Source organism: Wallemia mellicola, assembly GCF_000263375.1.
Source record: "Wallemia mellicola CBS 633.66 unplaced genomic scaffold WALSEscaffold_30, whole genome shotgun sequence".
NCBI classification, from domain to species: domain Eukaryota; kingdom Fungi; phylum Basidiomycota; class Wallemiomycetes; order Wallemiales; family Wallemiaceae; genus Wallemia; species Wallemia mellicola.
In genome coordinates this window covers 32,315-49,071 of record NW_006531987.1, presented here as the reverse complement: position 1 = coordinate 49,071, position 16,757 = coordinate 32,315, and the positions used below count along the sequence as shown (strand labels likewise).

Below are 16,757 nucleotides of genomic sequence, written 5' to 3'. Positions count from 1 at the left end.
CGATAAGGATGTCTTCTCAATTGACGGTTTAAGCCAATAAAAAAATTTATTTTATAAATCCTACAATTAAACTCTACAATTGTCGAGTGCAATAACTAAAATGTCGTGGGCACCGCTGTTCTCTAATCCGTCCATCGATTCTGCCAATTGCTTTCTTTCAACCATCGAAGAAACAGCTACCCAGCCTTCATTTTCGAGTGGACTAACAGTTGGCGCTCTTCTACCAGGTGTGTATTTGATGGCCGCATCGAGGTGCTTACGTTCGATGTTGTAATTACACAAAACGTACTTCTTAGCAGCCATGACACCTCTTATACGTGAAATGATCTTCTTTATGAGTAATTCTTGATCTTCATTTTGTACTTTCTTGTTGGATTGGATGAGAACAGCTTCTGAAGTCATCAATGTGTGGATAGCGTGCAATCCAGCTGCACGCATAGTTTCACCAGATTCAACCAAGTCAACGATTGCGTCGGCAACACCCAATGTACAAGCTGCTTCTACACTACCATCGAGGTATTCAACCTTTGTAGATACACCGTCTCCTCTTTGTTCATCGAGTTTTGAGAAAAATTTACCTGAGAGGACTTCGAAGGAGGTTGCAATAGTCTTTCCAGCTAAATCTTCTACTTTTTGTAAAGGACCACGCTCAGGTGTTTGGATTTGTAATCTGCATTTACCAAAACCGAGTGGTAAAACCTCTGTGACGAGGTTTTCGACGGCAGCCTCAGCTATCATATCTTGGCCGGTGATACCAAGTGCTACGTTACCTTCTCCGACGAATCTAGGGATGTCTGATGCGGGAAGGAAGACGCTATCGGGGATAAGTGATCTGCAAACCGAGAAGTGCAGACACCTACAGAGCTAAATTGTGGTTACGTGAGAGAGCAATATCTAATCTGTTTGATCTGGTGAACTGTATGTCTGCACCAGATAACAATTCAATGCATTTCTCATATAAACGGCCTATGGAAAGTTGGTATGGATAGTAATTGATAATAAACTAACCTTTCTTTGGTATAGCAAATAATAATCTTCCTTTCAAAGATTCTGAGAGTAAATCCATTTTTTGGTCTTCGTCGTTCGAGTTGAAGGAGTTCTTCCTCTACGTCGATATGTCAGAAATCAGTTTATTACCACCAGCAGATTTCCATTGCCATCTAAGGCAGTCTGAGATGTCAGATTTGGTTACACCACTCGTCAGTGAAGGCGGTGTAGAAACTTGTTTAGTTATGGTAGGTTCTTAATCGATATCTACGATATTTGTAACAATGATAGCCAAACACTCAACCACCTATTACTACAACTGATATGGCTGTAGAATATCGTAATAAGTTGCAATCTTTAGCCAAGAACGTTCAATTTGTTATGACACTTTACTTATCACCTTCACTCACGCCAGAAGAAATACGTAAAGCAGCTGCTAATGGCATAACAGGTTTGTTTGCATCCCTAACACTATCACTCTAACAGATACAGGTGTTAAAAGCTATCCTAGGGGTGTCACAACCAATTCCGATGGTGGAATTGAGTCATATGAAGTTTATTATCCTGTTTTCGAAGCTATGGAACAGGAGAACATGGTCCTTAACTTACACGGTGAAGTACCTTCCTCTGAAGAAACTGGCGTTACCGTTTTAAACGCAGAGGAACGCTTTTTACCACAACTTGATAAGCTCGCAAGGTCATTCCCTAAATTACGTATTGTAGTTGAACATGCCACTACGAAGGCTGCTGTAGAGAAAGTCAAGTCATTACCAGATAACGTTGGATGCTCTATTACACCACACCACCTTCAACTCATAGTAGACGATTGGGCTGGACAGGGTTTCAACTTCTGCAAGCCAGTAGCAAAATACTGGGAAGACAGAAATGCTCTCCGCGATGTCATCAGAGAAGGTTAGTTGGTCTATTGAAGATTAGTATCATTTTGACGTGAAAATTTGAAGGACATCCACGCTTTTTCTTGGGTTCTGATTCAGCTCCTCACCCAAGAGCAAACAAATTGAATAAAGCTCCAAGATTTATTGCTGAAACTCAAGAATCCGTACCTGCTTGCGCTTGTGCAGCTGGTTTGTTCACTTCAGCGATATTAATCCCGCTTTGTGCACACCTTTTGGAATCATTCGGAGCACTCGATAACCTCGAAGGATTTGTTAGTAAAAATGGTAGAGCATTCTATCAAATTCAACCAAAAGCTGATAGTAAGCCTGTGAAATTGGTAAAAGAAGACAATGTAGTACCAATTGAGTACACAAAAGGCGATAACATTGTCGTACCATTCATGGCAGGTAATAAAATTAGTTGGAAAATTGTAAATTAAATTTATATTTCACTTTTACTTTTATACACTCAACTATGACGATAACTCTAGCGAATTTTGATAAATTCAATTTCCAGCTAGAGAAATACGCTAAGCAGGAGCTGGGGTTGAAGCTAGATAGAGGTTAGTTTGTTGTGTAGACCAGCTAGCCAGCTGATATCAGTAGATTCGCAGATATGTCAAGATAATCTAACAGCAATGGGTTGTCCTAGAGGCAACAACTGTCCTTATAGACACACAGACCCAGCACCAAAGAACTTTGAACCAATTCCGCCTCTTCCTACAAACTTACGTGAGAGAGAGTGAGTATATTCTACAAAGCATACATCCAACTGACCAAGTAAAGACGCGCTGTCACAGTATGTAAGCATTGGCTGAGAGGATTGTGTAAAAAGGGAGATGCATGCGAATTTCTCCACGAATATGATTTGAGGAAAATGCCTGAATGCTGGTGGTTCGTCAAATGGGGATGGTGCGCTAACGGAGAAGAATGCTTATACAGACATACAAGTTTGGAAGGTAGAAAGAACGAGTGTCCAGAGTATTTGCGAGGTTTTTGCAGGAGAGGACCATATTGTCCATTCAAGCACATACGGCGGGCAGCGTGTCCAGCATACTTAGCTGGATATTGTCCAGATGGACCATACTGTGCTCGTGGACAGTAAGTTTACTTCTTGTTTATCAACCCTCCATTAAGAACGACATACAGTCCAAAATCAAGACTACCTGAACGATACACACTCGAGGATGCAGATCCACCACCAGTCCCAGACGAAGAATTGGGTCCACCACCTGGATACATGGGTTACTCGTACGAAAGAGGACCTTGGGAATCCCGTAGATTTGGTGCTGGTTTCGGTGGTGAACCTGGTCAAGGTATAGCCCACGGTATTGGTCCAGGCGGTGTCTCTCATGGTAGACCACAATCGTACAGAGGTGAAAAGTCTTTAGTTACTCCAAACACTGGTTCAGGTCCAGGTGAACCATTCATTAGAAATGTTAATCAAAAGCCACGCGATAACCAAAACGCGCAGGTGCGACGTGGATTAGAAAATATCCTATGTTTCAAGGTGAGTATTCTATTTTCGTAGTACAATATCTAACATACGACCCAACAGTGTGGACAACACGGTCTGTTTGGCTTTAAATGAAGTAAATGCACTTACTAACCTAATAAATAGGCCACTATGCTAATCAATGCCCTAATAAAATCGCTGCTGGTCGTGAGTGTATATCAATGAGGTATTTCGAGTATTCTAACAACTCTATAGGACAAAGGCATCAACAACATTAAAGAATATATAGAATAATGTAAATATAATTGTAAAATTAATTCATAACTTCTTGAATAGCCACCGTCATCTTCTCTGATATGAACAGCGTCTTAGAAGACGAGCGTAATGCGCATTCAGAAATAGATCAGTATGAGGATTATCTAGTGGAACTCTTCTTAGATGTTGCCAAAGGGGTGCGTTTCTAGCTTCGAATAACTACAGAATCTAACATCGAACCTACAGCAAAAGAAGCAAATGGCACAGAAGCATCAGATGTCTAAAGTTACGGATAGAATGCTAGAGAGAAGGGAATTTCTAAAGAATTCCTACAATTCAGCTGAAAGAGAGCAGGAATTGACAATAATTGGTACATCACAAGTCGCAGATGATTTGAACCTCTTCTATGAGAGACTTTCCTCTATTAAAGACTACCATCGTAAGAATCCAAACGCACCGGTTGATGGATTTCGCTATGAATTGGACGGATTCAGAGACGAGTTGGACAGAGAAGGTAGGTTGTCATCACGTAAGAGACACTCTCAGCTTATTATATACTCTCAGTTATTAGCTCACTCTTCTCTGGTGAAGAAACTTACGGTAAATACCTTGATTTGCACATATCGCATGAACAATACGTCAATTTGAAAGGTATACCTAAAAGGCTAAACTATTTACAATACCTCGACGAGTTTGAGCAAGTTGAGGACCTTCCAAAGCAAGTTAAAGCTCAATCTAGCTATGGTGAATACCTTAACACACTCGTTACCTACCTTGAATCATTCTTGCAACGTTCAAGACCATTCGATGATTACAGTGCAATACAATTAGAAACTCTCTCTAAATTTGACGAAAGTTGGCAAGCTGGTACTGTTCCAGGTTGGCCAAAAGAGGAAGCAAATGATGAAAGTAAAGGTATTTGGGATCCTGTTATGCAACGTTATTATGCAAATCAAAATGTATACAACAACGTCAAAAAATCAAAGAAATATCAAAATGCTTTGAAGAGATTAGAAAGTAGTGGTGAAAAAGTTGCAGAGAATGGTGACGCACCAGCAAGCGATAAAGCAGCAGAATTGAGAAGATCAAAAGATAAAACTTTAGCTTCACAAGAAGCCTTGTTGAGATTGTACGCTACGATTTTAGCGGGTGTAAGAAAAGAGACTAAAGCAGAGATTGAACGTAAATCTGCTCTCACTGCTAGAGAAAGAGAGCAAGAGTTAGAAGAAGCACAATATGAAGAATTTACATCCAATCCAATTGAAGAAGTCGTCCAAGAGGAGAAAGATGATGAAGGTAAAATCTATAACCCACTTAAGTTACCACTCGGTTGGGATGGCAAACCAATTCCATTTTGGCTTTTCAAGTTACACGGTTTGGGTGTAGAATACGAATGCGAGATCTGTTCAGGGAAGGTATACAATGGTAGGAAAAACTTCGAGAAACATTTCCAAGAAGGTACCCACGCGTATGGTATGAGAGCATTAGGATTGCCAAATACAAAACATTTCCACGAAATTACAAAAATAGCAGATGCTTTAGCCCTCGCTGAGAAGTTGAAGATACAAGGAAGACAGGAAACTCAAGCAAATGCAACAGTGGAGGAAATTGAGGATGACCAGGGCAATGTTTACGATATGAAGACATACAACCAATTAAAGAAGCAAGGTTTGTTGTAGAAATGCGAGTTTTTATCTAATTGTCTTTTTACAAATCTATTTTGATGCTTGTGCCTTCTCCCAGATCTTATCGTTGATACCTAATCTGTTACGTGTGATTTCGACAGCGTAGAAGTGCATTCTTGTTACTGAAGAGTGTGTTGGATAATGGCAATGGTTTGTTAGCGCAAAACTTACCGAACATGGTGTTGAATTGATCGTATTCACCGGTAGCATCAGTACGAAGGAGAGTACCAAAGTTGTAGAATTCAACCTTCTTTTCAAACCTGTAAGAGTGGCTTGTTAGAATTACACTCCTAGAGAGCTCAAAACGCACTTCATAATCCAGTTTCTCCACTTTTCCTTTCCTTTTGGAGACTTCATGTCATCCTCGTTAAGCTTTATTATGTTATCGCCTTGTAATTCTGGGAATGTTTCCTTGAAAGATTCTACGATTTCATCGTCGATACTTTACGAAATGAGAAGACAATATGTGTAGCTTATGAAGACATACGGGGTGAGTTTAAGCAAAGATGGCTTAATTTTAGTGATGATGTTCCAATAAACCTTTATTTTATTAACTTCTTATTCAATTCTCCGCTCTACACTCACATCTGATTGCTCAACAGCTTTTACGGCGAATTGTTTCTCAATCTTTACGTTCAAATATTAGAAATATTATTTTGTTTGCTACATATTCTACACACGTCATCTAAATTCTCTGCTGTCTCTGCCTTGAATGACTTTGGGGCTGGTGCTGATACTGACATCCTGAAAGAAGTATTTAAGGAAGTGATAAGGGAATTATTCTACTATTTCTGCTAATACTATGTTAAACTTGATATTAGAACCATTTTTGTGTCTTTTGTCTATCTTTTTCTCTTCCTCACCCTAGCTACTCCTGTGAACACATTGAGAGACAAATGATTTTTATGATTTATATGATTCATACACCACAATGATAGATATATTAGAAGTTTCATAATATTCCAAACGACTAGTAGAATTTACATATACTGTCCTCCAAAAACTTGAAGTAACGTCCAATAAGAATATTAAAGTCAAGTATTCTGTAACTAACGATGACAAAGAAGTACAGATAAGATAGCATTAATGCGACCAAATCCATTACACTAATCCTAATACACAATGTCTGTACTATGGTGAGAGAACTTTCTTCATTTTCTAGATCTTTCCTTGGTAGGATGTCGACATTATCATGCTTTTTTTAATTCTTCGATACGTTTTACTAGTTTATCTATTTCCTCGTGACATCTTCAACTTTTCCAGTCATTGTAGTTATGATTTGACTACTTCTGAATGACCTGTCTCATAATTAATATTTTAATACTTCGGTCTTATATAGTTTATAACAGTTTACAATAAGCCACAAATTTTTACCTTTTGAATGTTACTCAAATGTCAACTCATCTTCTAACCGATGTGGATTTGCGGATAATATCTAAAAACGGCAGAATTAGAACTTTTTAACAGACATGCACATAGTGTCCTAGAGCAATTAGGTTGTTTTGGGATACAAAGTGCATCGTCGATTTTCTCTGTACCGTTGTCTTTTTGTTAATCAGTTTCCTCTTCTTACGCTAGCTATTACTTTGAACAGATTGAGACAAATGATTTGTATGATTTATATAATCACAATAATACATTCAAAAACATAATTTATTATGTGCAAATAGCTGGTAGAATCTACACAGACTTTTCATCCAAAAGCGCATGTAACGCTCGAGAGTCAAATCAAGTATTTGGGAACTAAAGATGAAAAATATTAACAAATGGAATAGCACTAAGCCAGCCAAAGCCATTATACTCAATCCCTTGTATAATGGCACGTCGTCATCTCCTTTTCGTTTCTTTGGCAGTAGGTAGACATTAACGAGCTCATCTAATTCTTCGATATGTTTTTCCAATCTGTTTACTTTCTCATTGATATCTTCGACTTTTTCTGTCATCGTAGTTGTGGTTTAACAAGTCCCGAGCGCACTGTCTCAGTGAATATCTTATGTACCATAATCTTCTAATAATTTACGGATTATTCTAATCTAGATGTTACTCATAGGACAACTCATCCTCTAGCCGTTCTGAATAAGCCGACAATATCAAAACGGCAAAATTAGACCATTTTATCAGACACACATGTGAATCTCGATATCATCCAGGTAGATATCATAATAGAGGGCTACCTCCATTTACTTTATTTTCTGTCTTTTAATCTATTATTTCTTTTCCTACGCTGAGTAATTTTTCCAACAGATTGAGACAACTAATCTTTATCATATGGTGCAACAATACAATCTTTCTAATATTCAGGGAATGCGAAGTTATTACAGTATCCGAATAACCTGTAGAATCTGCATATATAAAATGCCGAAAACTTTATGTAACGCTCGATACTCAAGTCAAACACTGCGGCGCTAAACATGATAAAATGTAACAAAGTAAAAAGCAAGAAGAGGATTAAAGCCGATGTACTGAAGACGACAATGCAAGTGATGCATTGTGACACTAAGAACTGAAGACTATTCTGCTTACTTGGTTGGTTTTTCTTTTGTCTTATCGATACATTAAGATACTTTTCTAGTCCTTCGATACGTTCCTCTAATCTATGTACTGTCTCATTGATATCCTCAACTTTTTCTGTCATCGTAGTTATGGTTGAACCGCTTCCGAACGCACTGCCCCATAGTGTGCATTTCGAGTACTTCTTTCTTACAATAATTCAAAATAATTCGCGTGTTATTCTTAGATGAATGCTATTCAACTCAATTTCTAGCCGATGTGGATTCGTGGATAATATAAAAACATGATTAGAGTATTTATACGAAGATACACACGCACACACACACACGAGATTTACAGTATTTAGGTGTTCTTTTGGGATAAATAAACACCAACATTTATATACATTTATTTTAATTGAGATCAATCATGATATCCCAATAAATTCATAGAATCTAAATGTGCTTTCCAACAAAAAACTCAGATAACGTTCAAATATTCGCTCAAATATACCCGAACTAAAAGTGAAAAAGAGTATCAGATGACCCATCACTATTAAGCCTAAAATACTTATACTGAACACCTGGCAAAGTGACACCAAGGATTGATGACCGCTTGATTCCTGAGCTTGTTTGTTTTCTTGTTTTGATCGTTTGCTTTTATTATTACACTTTTCCAATTCTTCGATACGTTTTTCCAGTATTTTCATTTTCTCAATGATCTCTTCAACCTTTTCTGTCATTGTAGTTATGATATAACAACTTACGAACACAATGTCTCATAATTAATATCTTAAGTACTTCGATTAAAAGTACTTTACGCAGATTATTTGCATTTGGCTATTACTCATATGCCAACTCACTCATCTTCTGGTCGATGTGAAGTTGCCGACAATATCAAAACGGCAGAGTTAAACATTTTACCGACACACACATGAAGCCCTAGATCATCCAGATGCCTTTTAGGATGCAATATATGAACGACATTCAATTTATTTTTGATATCTTTGTTAATTGCTTTCTTTTTTTTATACTAGCTGATCCTCCGAACAAATTAATGCACCTGATTCCTAGATTTATATAGTACAAGAATACAGTCATGCTAAAGTTCCCATCCACAATATCCAAATAACTGGTAGAACTTACAAATGCTTTCCGCCAGAAAGATGAAGTATTTTTCAATGTTGAAGTCTAGTATTTTGTAACTAGAGATAAAAAAGAAAACCAGATGAATTGCCGTGAATGCGATCAATCCCAGTATACCGAATCCCTTACACAATGACTTTACTATGGAAAGGAGACTCTCCTCATTTTCTTGATGTTTGTTTGGTAGTATGCAGAAATTATCGCGCTTTTCTAATTCTGCGATACGTTTCTCTAGCCTATTTACTTTATCATCAATATCCTCAACTTTTGGTGTCATCGTAGTTATGATTTGACAGCTTCCGAATGCCTCTTTCATAGTGAGTACTTTATGTACTTCTTTTTTTTACAATAATTTAAAATAATTCGCGTGTTATTTTTAAATTAATGTTATTCACATGCCAACTCATCTTCTAGCCGATGTGGATTTTCGAACAATATCAAAACGGCAGAAATTAGAACTTTCACTAAGAACACACATATGGAAGTTTTAGATCATCAGCTAGATGTTGAGTAAAGTGTAATTTCTATTTGCTCTATTCAATGTCTTTCAATCTATTATTTCTTTTCCTACGCTGGGTAGTTTTTTTTTAACAGATTGAGACAATTAATTTTCATCAATCATGTAGGCTAATGATACATTCATTCTAATGTTCTACCAATTAAGGTTCTTTCCATATCCAAAGAACTGATAGAATCTGATTATACTATCCAACAAAAAGTGAAAGTAACGTTCGAGGTCTAGCGCGATGAAACTAACTACGAGAAAAAAGAACACATGTCCTAACACTAATACGCTTAAAAAGCCTAAACCGATTACCTTGCACATATCCACGAAGATTTGAAGACCACTCTCCTTGTCTTGTTGATTTTTGTCTGATGGTAAGTTCACATTGTTGCATTTTTTCAAATCCTCTATACATTTTTCAAGTATACTTGTTACTTCTTTGGTATTTTCGACTTTTTCTGTCATTGTAGTTGTAGTCTAACAATTTCAGAATGCACAGTTTCATAGTGGATATTTTAGGTACTCCAGCCTTACCACAATTTACCATGATATATGATATTCTATAAATTAGTATTATCTAGTGGTCACTCGCATGCCAAGTCATCATCTAGCCGATGTGAATATGCCGACAATATCATAACGGCAAAATTATGACAATTTATCACGTACACACATGCAAAGCTCAATAAAACCAGGGTAAATATCAAACAATGATCTACCTTCATTTACTCCATTCGCTGTCTTTCCATCGTTTTCTTTCCTAAGCTGAATTATTTTTCGAACAAATTGAGACAATTTATTTCCATCATTTACGTAGTACAACAATAGATTCAACCTAATGTTTTACCAACTAAGGTTTTTACAATACCCAAATTTCTGGTAAAATTTACATATACCATTCAGGTAAAAGCTAATGTAACGTTCAACGTCTAGCGCCATGAGACTAACGACGACAAAAGCGACCACATGATAAAACACTAACAAGATCAAAACGAATATACCGAGTGCCTTACAAACCATCGCGAAGGTTTGGAAGCCGCTTCTCTTAGCTTGTTTATTTTCGTCAGATGGTATGCTCAAGTTGCATTCTTTCAATCCCTCTATGCATTTCTCCAGTCGATTTATTGCCTCACTGATGTTTTCCACTTTTTCTGTCATCGTAGTTCTAGTTTAACAACTTCCGAACGCACTGTCTCATGTGTATATATTAATTACTTCATCTTACATTAATTTACAATGACTTACAATACTTCACAAGACCTAAAATACTTTACGATAACTTATAACATTCCACGTGTTAGTCTTATCAAGATATTACTCACATGCCGACTCCATTATCTAGCCGATCGTAATTTGCGGACAATGTCAAAACGGCAAAATTAGAACATTTTATCACATAAGCCAAAAGGGTTGTGTAGTTGACAGTATTTCCTTCATTCCGTATAAGATAATCATCCCAGTTTAGAGTGCGTCTTTTCAAATAAATAGTAATTTAAAATAGAACACTAGTACATGCTAGATACAAGAGGTGTGATAAAGTCCTTGCATATATGCTTTAAAATAAGTTAAGCATCAACGTTTCTCGTCTCGTCTACTAGAAACTTTGATGGAACCAGGAAAATCAAGTGATGTTTCAATGATGTCTCATTATTTTCATCCGTATAATAATTTAGTTCAATTTGACAATGCATGAGTGTATACTTGTTTAGATACCTTGACATTAACTTTTGTGCTTTCGAAAGCACCAAGGAGACGCAGCTTTCTGGTGTATTTTTCAGTAAACGCCCTAGTAGTTTCTCGCAAGTCATCTTCACTAAAGCCTTCCTCGGTTGTCAACATCCACGCAATTGACGTGTGGAGAACAGCCGGATCGTAGTAAGGTTCTTGCTTATTTTCGCGTACTGGTCCATTATCTATATCCCTGAGAAGTTTATTCAGATCTTGGTACCCTGCTACAATTGGTAAGACGATGAATGCGCGAGTTTTATTATCGTTAAACAAGACATCTATGTCGCTGAATGAAACCGTGATACTACGAATTACTTAGAGAATAATGACATAAATGTACTCACGTACGCTTTATGGTTATTAGTTATACTCTCTATTGCTTTATTGAATGGTTTGATTTGAAAATTACGTAATCCCAGCGGTCTACTCAAACTTATATAGAAATACTCGTCGTCATCATCTATATCTTCATCTGGATTGAATAACGGATGTATGTTATTATACTTTCCCTTAAAATCATTGTATATTTCTTCTAATAACTTTTTGAATTTGTAATCCAATGGTACTTAGAGTTGTAAGATGATAATCACCAATAAAACACGCTTACTGCTTAAATGAACATGTGTATAATAAACACCTTCCCTAAATGGTTGCGATCGTACTCTTCCTTGATGTTCTGATGGATTATCATTCGGCGCTGAATATAGATCAATGGGGAGTACATAGATAGTAGAACAAACTAACACTTCGGTTGAAATATTGTAGGTAACTTCGGTACATAAATTTCCTCTTTGTCGGAATCTGAACTCGCGTAATCTACCAGCATCGTCGTCGGATTGATAAGAATATCCTTCTTAACTAACAACCATGGCATCATTCGTAAAACGTTCAAACGGTTCAGAAGCTGGTAACCTTCATACACACGACCATTCAACGCCAACTCACGATCATTCACACGCGCCAAATGGTTAGTAGATGTACTCTTTCCATAATGAGAAGACATACTCATCGGCTTTGTAGACCACGGACACACACATGATGTTTTAGACCATCCAGGTGCGTTTTATAATACAATCTATACACGCCACTTAAGTCAATTTATTAGGTAAATTCACTGAGCGTGATATGCCGGACTTTGGTGACCGAGACTGGTCGGAGAGAGCATTTACAATTGGTATCGGAGGGTGAGTATGGCTATACTTGGTATATACATTCCTAACTTCTTTTCAGCCCTGTTGGTTCTGGTAAAACTGCCCTCATGTTGGCATTATGCAAGCATCTCAGAGACAAGTACAGCATTGGTGCACTTACAGTGAGTTAATTTACTCCTATTTTAGCTATTCTAACGTAGATAAAGAATGATATCTTCACTAGTACGTTTATACTTTTTTAATGTCAGAACTGAGATCCTTTGTTTAGAGGAAGACCAAGAATTCCTTATCAGGAATGAAGCATTAGAAACTGGTAGGATCAGAGCTGTCGAAACAGGTGAGTTTGGCTATCTTTGTAAGTTAAATTAACGCGAATATCCAGGTGGATGTCCACACGCTGCAATCAGGTGAGTACTCTCACTAGGCAAGAGTCGTTTTTAATAAATACATCAGAGAAGATATTTCAGCTAATATGGGTGCTCTTGAGCAACTCCACGCCGACTACAACACTGATCTTCTGCTCGTTGAATCAGGTGGTGACAACTTGGCTGCAAACTACTCAAGAGAGCTTGCAGATTATATTATCTACGTTGTGAGTAGAATGATAAGCAATTAATGATGTCAGCTGATTATACTCAGATTGATGTATCTGGTGGTGACAAGATACCACGTAAAGGTGGACCAGGTATCTCACAATCTGATTTGCTCGTCGTAAACAAGACAGATATCGCTCAATATATCGGTGCTGATTTGGGTGTTATGAAGAGAGATGCTGATAAGATGCGTGATAATGGACCAACGGTGTTCACGTCTATTAAATCCGCCAAAGGAGTCGAAGCCATTTCAGAGCTTATTGTAGCTGCTTGGAAATCATCAGGTGCGCCATCTAAATAAGTATAATACAAATAAATTCTTCTATTCTTCAATTTCATCTCGGGGCCTATATGGAATACCATGAGCTTGTAGATTGTCTACTATGTTGTCTGCTAGTCTACCTGTAACTCTAACTGCATATAAACCCTTCTCACATGTGTTGACTCTTTGCCATTTACCAACCCAGCTACCTTTTGGTTGAGTGAGAGCTACTATACCATCGTATTGACCTGATGTACAATCTGTAACACTCTCTGAGCTACCTTTCATCTAAATTAATTTATAAGTATCGTCGATAATCGAAGTGCGAGTGACTAACCTCCAAGAATGGACAGTTTGGGCAACCTTTAAGCTTGAATTCTTTACCTTCTTGTAAATAACTGCACATTAAACATGCACGGAATTTTGAGTGTTTACCATGCGACATCTTCGTAGTAAGAGTTCAAGAAGGGGAAGATAGCGTTGATAAGAGAAAATTGATTATGTCATTTTAGTATTGAATTTAGCTGTTTTACAAATAAACACTATTAATTCACAGTGATTCGTTATATAATCACATTGATGTGACGACGTCCTAAATGGCTGCTAAATAGGTTGAACTGATACCACGATCGTTTAAAGAAAGTGTATAACTTCTATAAAAAAACATTTAAAAGTATATTATCAATGAATCCGAATCAAGTTAGCGATGCACAAGTTCAAACAAACAATCAAACCTTGGAAGTAAATATCGATAATGTGTCAAATAATGATAGCACATTCTCTTCACGCGCTACCACAATTGATGGTGAATACTTTACGCCATCAGATTATGAAACCGGACAAACAAACGACAATTCACCTGAAGTGGCTCTCGAGAACGTCGACGATAATGGTGTGGATGGTGACCGACTAATTAGCTTTAGAAGGGCTCAAGGTCGCCAGATTCAACGCGCTATCGATTACGTAGACCGATCACATAAAGAGGATCTATTCTCTAAGTTTGAGTATATCTTATGACAACTTGGTATGGAGATTAATAAAATACGTGACGCTTCATCAAGCGTCCAACTGGATTTACTACTTCAAAATTGTATAAATGAAAGGATATCACCTTATCAAAAACTCACAAAGAAGCTCAATTACGGTCTTAGCGATATAGCAAAAGTTAATGACTTCGACGCTGTTATTAAGAGATTAAAGAAGCGCTTTATCAAGAATACAGGTAGAGCTCAATATTAAAATACTCGATTTGGTGAAACACCACCTTTCAATCTTATCGAAGTTGAGAAGCTCGTCAAGGCATTCTCTAAAATCGAATTTGTGGGTGCAGCTGACCATATTAAGAAGAGGTATATCAAAGTATGGTCAGTATTCCTTTCCACTTCACCAGAAGAGAAGATATGGGAAAAATGTACGAGAAATGAGAGTTCAGACTAGTAAGATTGATCTTCATAAGATGACACCAAAGACGCGCAAGAAAGTCTTATTGAAAGATATCAACAAGGCATTCACTAGAGATGTATTCATCGACTGCAGACTTCATAAACCGAGCGAGATCCAGGAGATCTTCTTATTAGTTCAAGGTCTGAAATCATAAATCATTCACCTTATGTTTATACCAAATTGATGCATTTATAATTTTCTGCATTCCCAAGAGAAGACAAAGGAATCCAGCTCGATAAGGAAAATAACGCCTAAATAGGTAACTTATGTTGCTAAGATGTGTAATTGAGGTTGAGAATACAGTTATCGCAGTCGTTGTCCTGTGTACTTGCAAATATACCAGTGGGTGGAGTAGCTAGTTTGACAGGACAGGGTGAATAGAGACGTTAAATAGATAATAAATAGCTTTAATATAATATCTATAATATATAAAAATATTTTATTCAACCGCAATTTAAAAAAAATTAAAAATCTCTTCTCATAAATTTGAAGTGCACAACTTAAATTTCTTCTTCAGATACGTTCATCTACAATGGGTAAAGTGCGTATAGATAAAATACAATAGCAACATATTTCTAATTAAATAAACAGGAGAAGCTCCACCTTAACGTCGTCGTTATCGGTCACGTCGATTCCGGTAAGTCAACCACCACTGGTCACTTGATCTACAAGTGTGGTGGTATTGACAAGCGTACCATCGAAAAGTTCGAGAAGGAAGCTGCTGAACTCGGTAAGGGTTCTTTCAAGTACGCTTGGGTTCTCGACAAGCTGAAGGCTGAGCGTGAACGTGGTATCACCATTGACATTGCTCTCTGGAAGTTCGAAACTCCAAAGTACAACGTCACTGTCATCGATGCTCCAGGTCACAGAGATTTCATTAAGAACATGATTACTGGTACCTCCCAAGGTAAGACAAATTTTTCCATCAAATTTTCTTTTCTAACCTAGCCATATAGCTGACTGCGCTATCCTCATCATTGGTGGTGGTGTTGGTGAATTCGAAGCTGGTATCTCCAAGGATGGTCAAACCAGAGAACACGCTCTTCTCTCTTTCACCCTCGGTGTCAGACAACTCATTGTCGCCGTCAACAAGATGGACACCACTCAATACTCTGAAGCCCGTTTCACTGAAATTATCAAGGAAACCCAAAACTTCATCAAGAAGGTCGGTTACAACCCTAAGAACACCGCCTTCGTTCCAGTTTCAGGTTGGAACGGTGACAACATGTTGGAAGCCTCAACCAACATGCCATGGTACAAGGGTTGGGAGCGTGAAACCAAGGCTGGTGTCCTCAAGGGTAAGACCCTCATCGAAGCCATTGACGCTATCGAACCACCAACCCGTCCAACTGACAAGCCACTCCGTCTTCCACTCCAAGATGTTTACAAGATTGGTGGTATTGGTACAGTACCAGTTGGTCGTGTTGAAACTGGTACTATCAAGCCAGGTATGGTTGTTACCTTCGCTCCATCAGCTGTCACCACTGAAGTTAAGTCCGTTGAAATGCACCACGAGTCATTAGAAGCTGGTTACCCAGGTGACAACGTTGGTTTCAACGTCAAGAACGTTTCAGTTAAGGATATCCGTCGTGGTAACGTCTGTTCTGACTCAAAGAACGACCCAGCCAAGGAAGCTGCTTCATTCAACGCTCAAGTTATTGTCCTTAACCACCCAGGTCAAGTTGGTGCTGGTTACTCACCAGTTCTTGACTGTCACACCGCCCACATTGCTTGTAGATTCTCAGAGCTCGTTGAGAAGATCGACAGACGTACCGGTAAGACCCTCGAAGCTTCACCAAAGTTCGTCAAGTCAGGTGATGCTGCCATCGTCAAGCTCGTTCCAACCAAGCCAATGTGTGTTGAGACTTACAACGAGTACCCACCACTCGGTCGTTTCGCTGTCCGTGACATGCGTCAAACCGTTGCTGTTGGTGTCATCAAGTCTGTTGAGAAGACTGAAAAGGGTGGTAAGACCACCAAGGCTGCTGAAAAGGCAGGTAAGAAGAAGTAAACTCCAAACGTTCAGCTATCTTAGTTGCGCGCTGGTGCAAAATTTTTCTTTGTCTCTCACGTGTTAAAAATGAAATGCATAAGTTCTCCTTAATAAACAATGTTATTTGAAAGCGATTGTGTTTTTTGTGATTAGATTGTAAAGAATTGA

General features: G+C 38.0%; 11 protein-coding genes across 11 annotated transcripts; 6 read left to right on the top strand and 5 right to left on the bottom strand.

Moving 5' to 3' along the window:
• Positions 1–18: 18 nt before the first annotated feature.
• On the bottom strand, positions 19–1,081 carry WALSEDRAFT_49185 (HisG-domain-containing protein). The gene is made up of 3 exons (XM_006960555.1): positions 1,009–1,081; positions 861–966; positions 19–814 (listed from the first exon to the last, which is right to left on the bottom strand). Exons 1-3 carry the CDS (start codon positions 1,064–1,066, stop codon positions 67–69), a joined length of 912 nt encoding a protein of 303 aa, XP_006960617.1. The 5' UTR covers positions 1,067–1,081; the 3' UTR covers positions 19–66.
• A 22-nt stretch (positions 1,082–1,103) lies between these two features.
• WALSEDRAFT_61517 (Dihydroorotase) lies at positions 1,104–2,342 on the top strand. Its single transcript, XM_006960554.1, has 4 exons — positions 1,104–1,235; positions 1,279–1,438; positions 1,480–1,899; positions 1,950–2,342. Exons 1-4 carry the CDS (start codon positions 1,116–1,118, stop codon positions 2,321–2,323), a joined length of 1,074 nt encoding a protein of 357 aa, XP_006960616.1. The 5' UTR covers positions 1,104–1,115; the 3' UTR covers positions 2,324–2,342.
• Positions 2,343–2,373: 31 nt separating this feature from the next.
• WALSEDRAFT_61516 (hypothetical protein) lies at positions 2,374–3,669 on the top strand. Its single transcript, XM_006960553.1, has 7 exons — positions 2,374–2,446; positions 2,490–2,625; positions 2,670–2,984; positions 3,033–3,393; positions 3,442–3,454; positions 3,505–3,546; positions 3,595–3,669. The coding sequence occupies exons 2-7, from the start codon at positions 2,522–2,524 to the stop codon at positions 3,615–3,617; spliced, it is 858 nt and encodes a 285-aa protein (XP_006960615.1). The 5' UTR covers positions 2,374–2,446; positions 2,490–2,521; the 3' UTR covers positions 3,618–3,669.
• Positions 3,670–3,685: 16 nt separating this feature from the next.
• Positions 3,686–5,280, top strand: WALSEDRAFT_61515 (hypothetical protein). Its single transcript, XM_006960552.1, has 3 exons — positions 3,686–3,791; positions 3,841–4,108; positions 4,159–5,280. The coding sequence occupies exons 1-3, from the start codon at positions 3,696–3,698 to the stop codon at positions 5,271–5,273; spliced, it is 1,479 nt and encodes a 492-aa protein (XP_006960614.1). The 5' UTR covers positions 3,686–3,695; the 3' UTR covers positions 5,274–5,280.
• WALSEDRAFT_49175 (DUF757-domain-containing protein) lies at positions 5,264–6,025 on the bottom strand (the record flags this gene model as incomplete). The annotated part of the gene is made up of 6 exons (XM_006960551.1): positions 5,264–5,401; positions 5,451–5,539; positions 5,590–5,721; positions 5,767–5,819; positions 5,865–5,906; positions 5,960–6,025. The coding sequence occupies 6 exons, from the start codon at positions 6,020–6,022 to the stop codon at positions 5,310–5,312; spliced, it is 471 nt and encodes a 156-aa protein (XP_006960613.1). The 3' UTR covers positions 5,264–5,309.
• A 2,845-nt stretch (positions 6,026–8,870) lies between these two features.
• On the bottom strand, positions 8,871–9,191 carry WALSEDRAFT_66443 (hypothetical protein; the record flags this gene model as incomplete). The annotated part of the gene is made up of 1 exon (XM_006960550.1): positions 8,871–9,191. The coding sequence occupies one exon, from the start codon at positions 9,189–9,191 to the stop codon at positions 8,871–8,873; it is 321 nt and encodes a 106-aa protein (XP_006960612.1).
• A 1,742-nt stretch (positions 9,192–10,933) lies between these two features.
• Positions 10,934–11,988, bottom strand: WALSEDRAFT_34109 (hypothetical protein). The gene is made up of 4 exons (XM_006960549.1): positions 11,892–11,988; positions 11,755–11,844; positions 11,496–11,712; positions 10,934–11,451 (listed from the first exon to the last, which is right to left on the bottom strand). Exons 1-4 carry the CDS (start codon positions 11,971–11,973, stop codon positions 11,094–11,096), a joined length of 747 nt encoding a protein of 248 aa, XP_006960611.1. The 5' UTR covers positions 11,974–11,988; the 3' UTR covers positions 10,934–11,093.
• Positions 11,989–12,014: 26 nt separating this feature from the next.
• On the top strand, positions 12,015–13,192 carry WALSEDRAFT_30461 (urease accessory protein UreG; the record flags this gene model as incomplete). Its single annotated transcript, XM_006960548.1, has 9 exons — positions 12,015–12,114; positions 12,168–12,203; positions 12,253–12,331; positions 12,378–12,459; positions 12,499–12,520; positions 12,567–12,635; positions 12,681–12,705; positions 12,752–12,894; positions 12,924–13,192. The coding sequence occupies 9 exons, from the start codon at positions 12,015–12,017 to the stop codon at positions 13,190–13,192; spliced, it is 825 nt and encodes a 274-aa protein (XP_006960610.1).
• WALSEDRAFT_49173 (transcription initiation protein spt4) lies at positions 12,596–13,601 on the bottom strand (the record flags this gene model as incomplete). Its single annotated transcript, XM_006960547.1, has 2 exons — positions 12,596–13,441; positions 13,491–13,601. The coding sequence occupies 2 exons, from the start codon at positions 13,596–13,598 to the stop codon at positions 13,214–13,216; spliced, it is 336 nt and encodes a 111-aa protein (XP_006960609.1). The 3' UTR covers positions 12,596–13,213.
• A 200-nt stretch (positions 13,602–13,801) lies between these two features.
• Positions 13,802–14,960, top strand: WALSEDRAFT_58792 (hypothetical protein). Its single transcript, XM_006960546.1, has one exon. It carries the CDS (start codon positions 13,838–13,840, stop codon positions 14,168–14,170), a length of 333 nt encoding a protein of 110 aa, XP_006960608.1. The 5' UTR covers positions 13,802–13,837; the 3' UTR covers positions 14,171–14,960.
• Positions 14,961–15,128: 168 nt separating this feature from the next.
• WALSEDRAFT_66438 (elongation factor) lies at positions 15,129–16,607 on the top strand (the record flags this gene model as incomplete). Its single annotated transcript, XM_006960545.1, has 3 exons — positions 15,129–15,137; positions 15,188–15,503; positions 15,553–16,607. 3 exons carry the CDS (start codon positions 15,129–15,131, stop codon positions 16,605–16,607), a joined length of 1,380 nt encoding a protein of 459 aa, XP_006960607.1.
• Between the last annotated feature and the right edge of the window lie 150 nt (positions 16,608–16,757).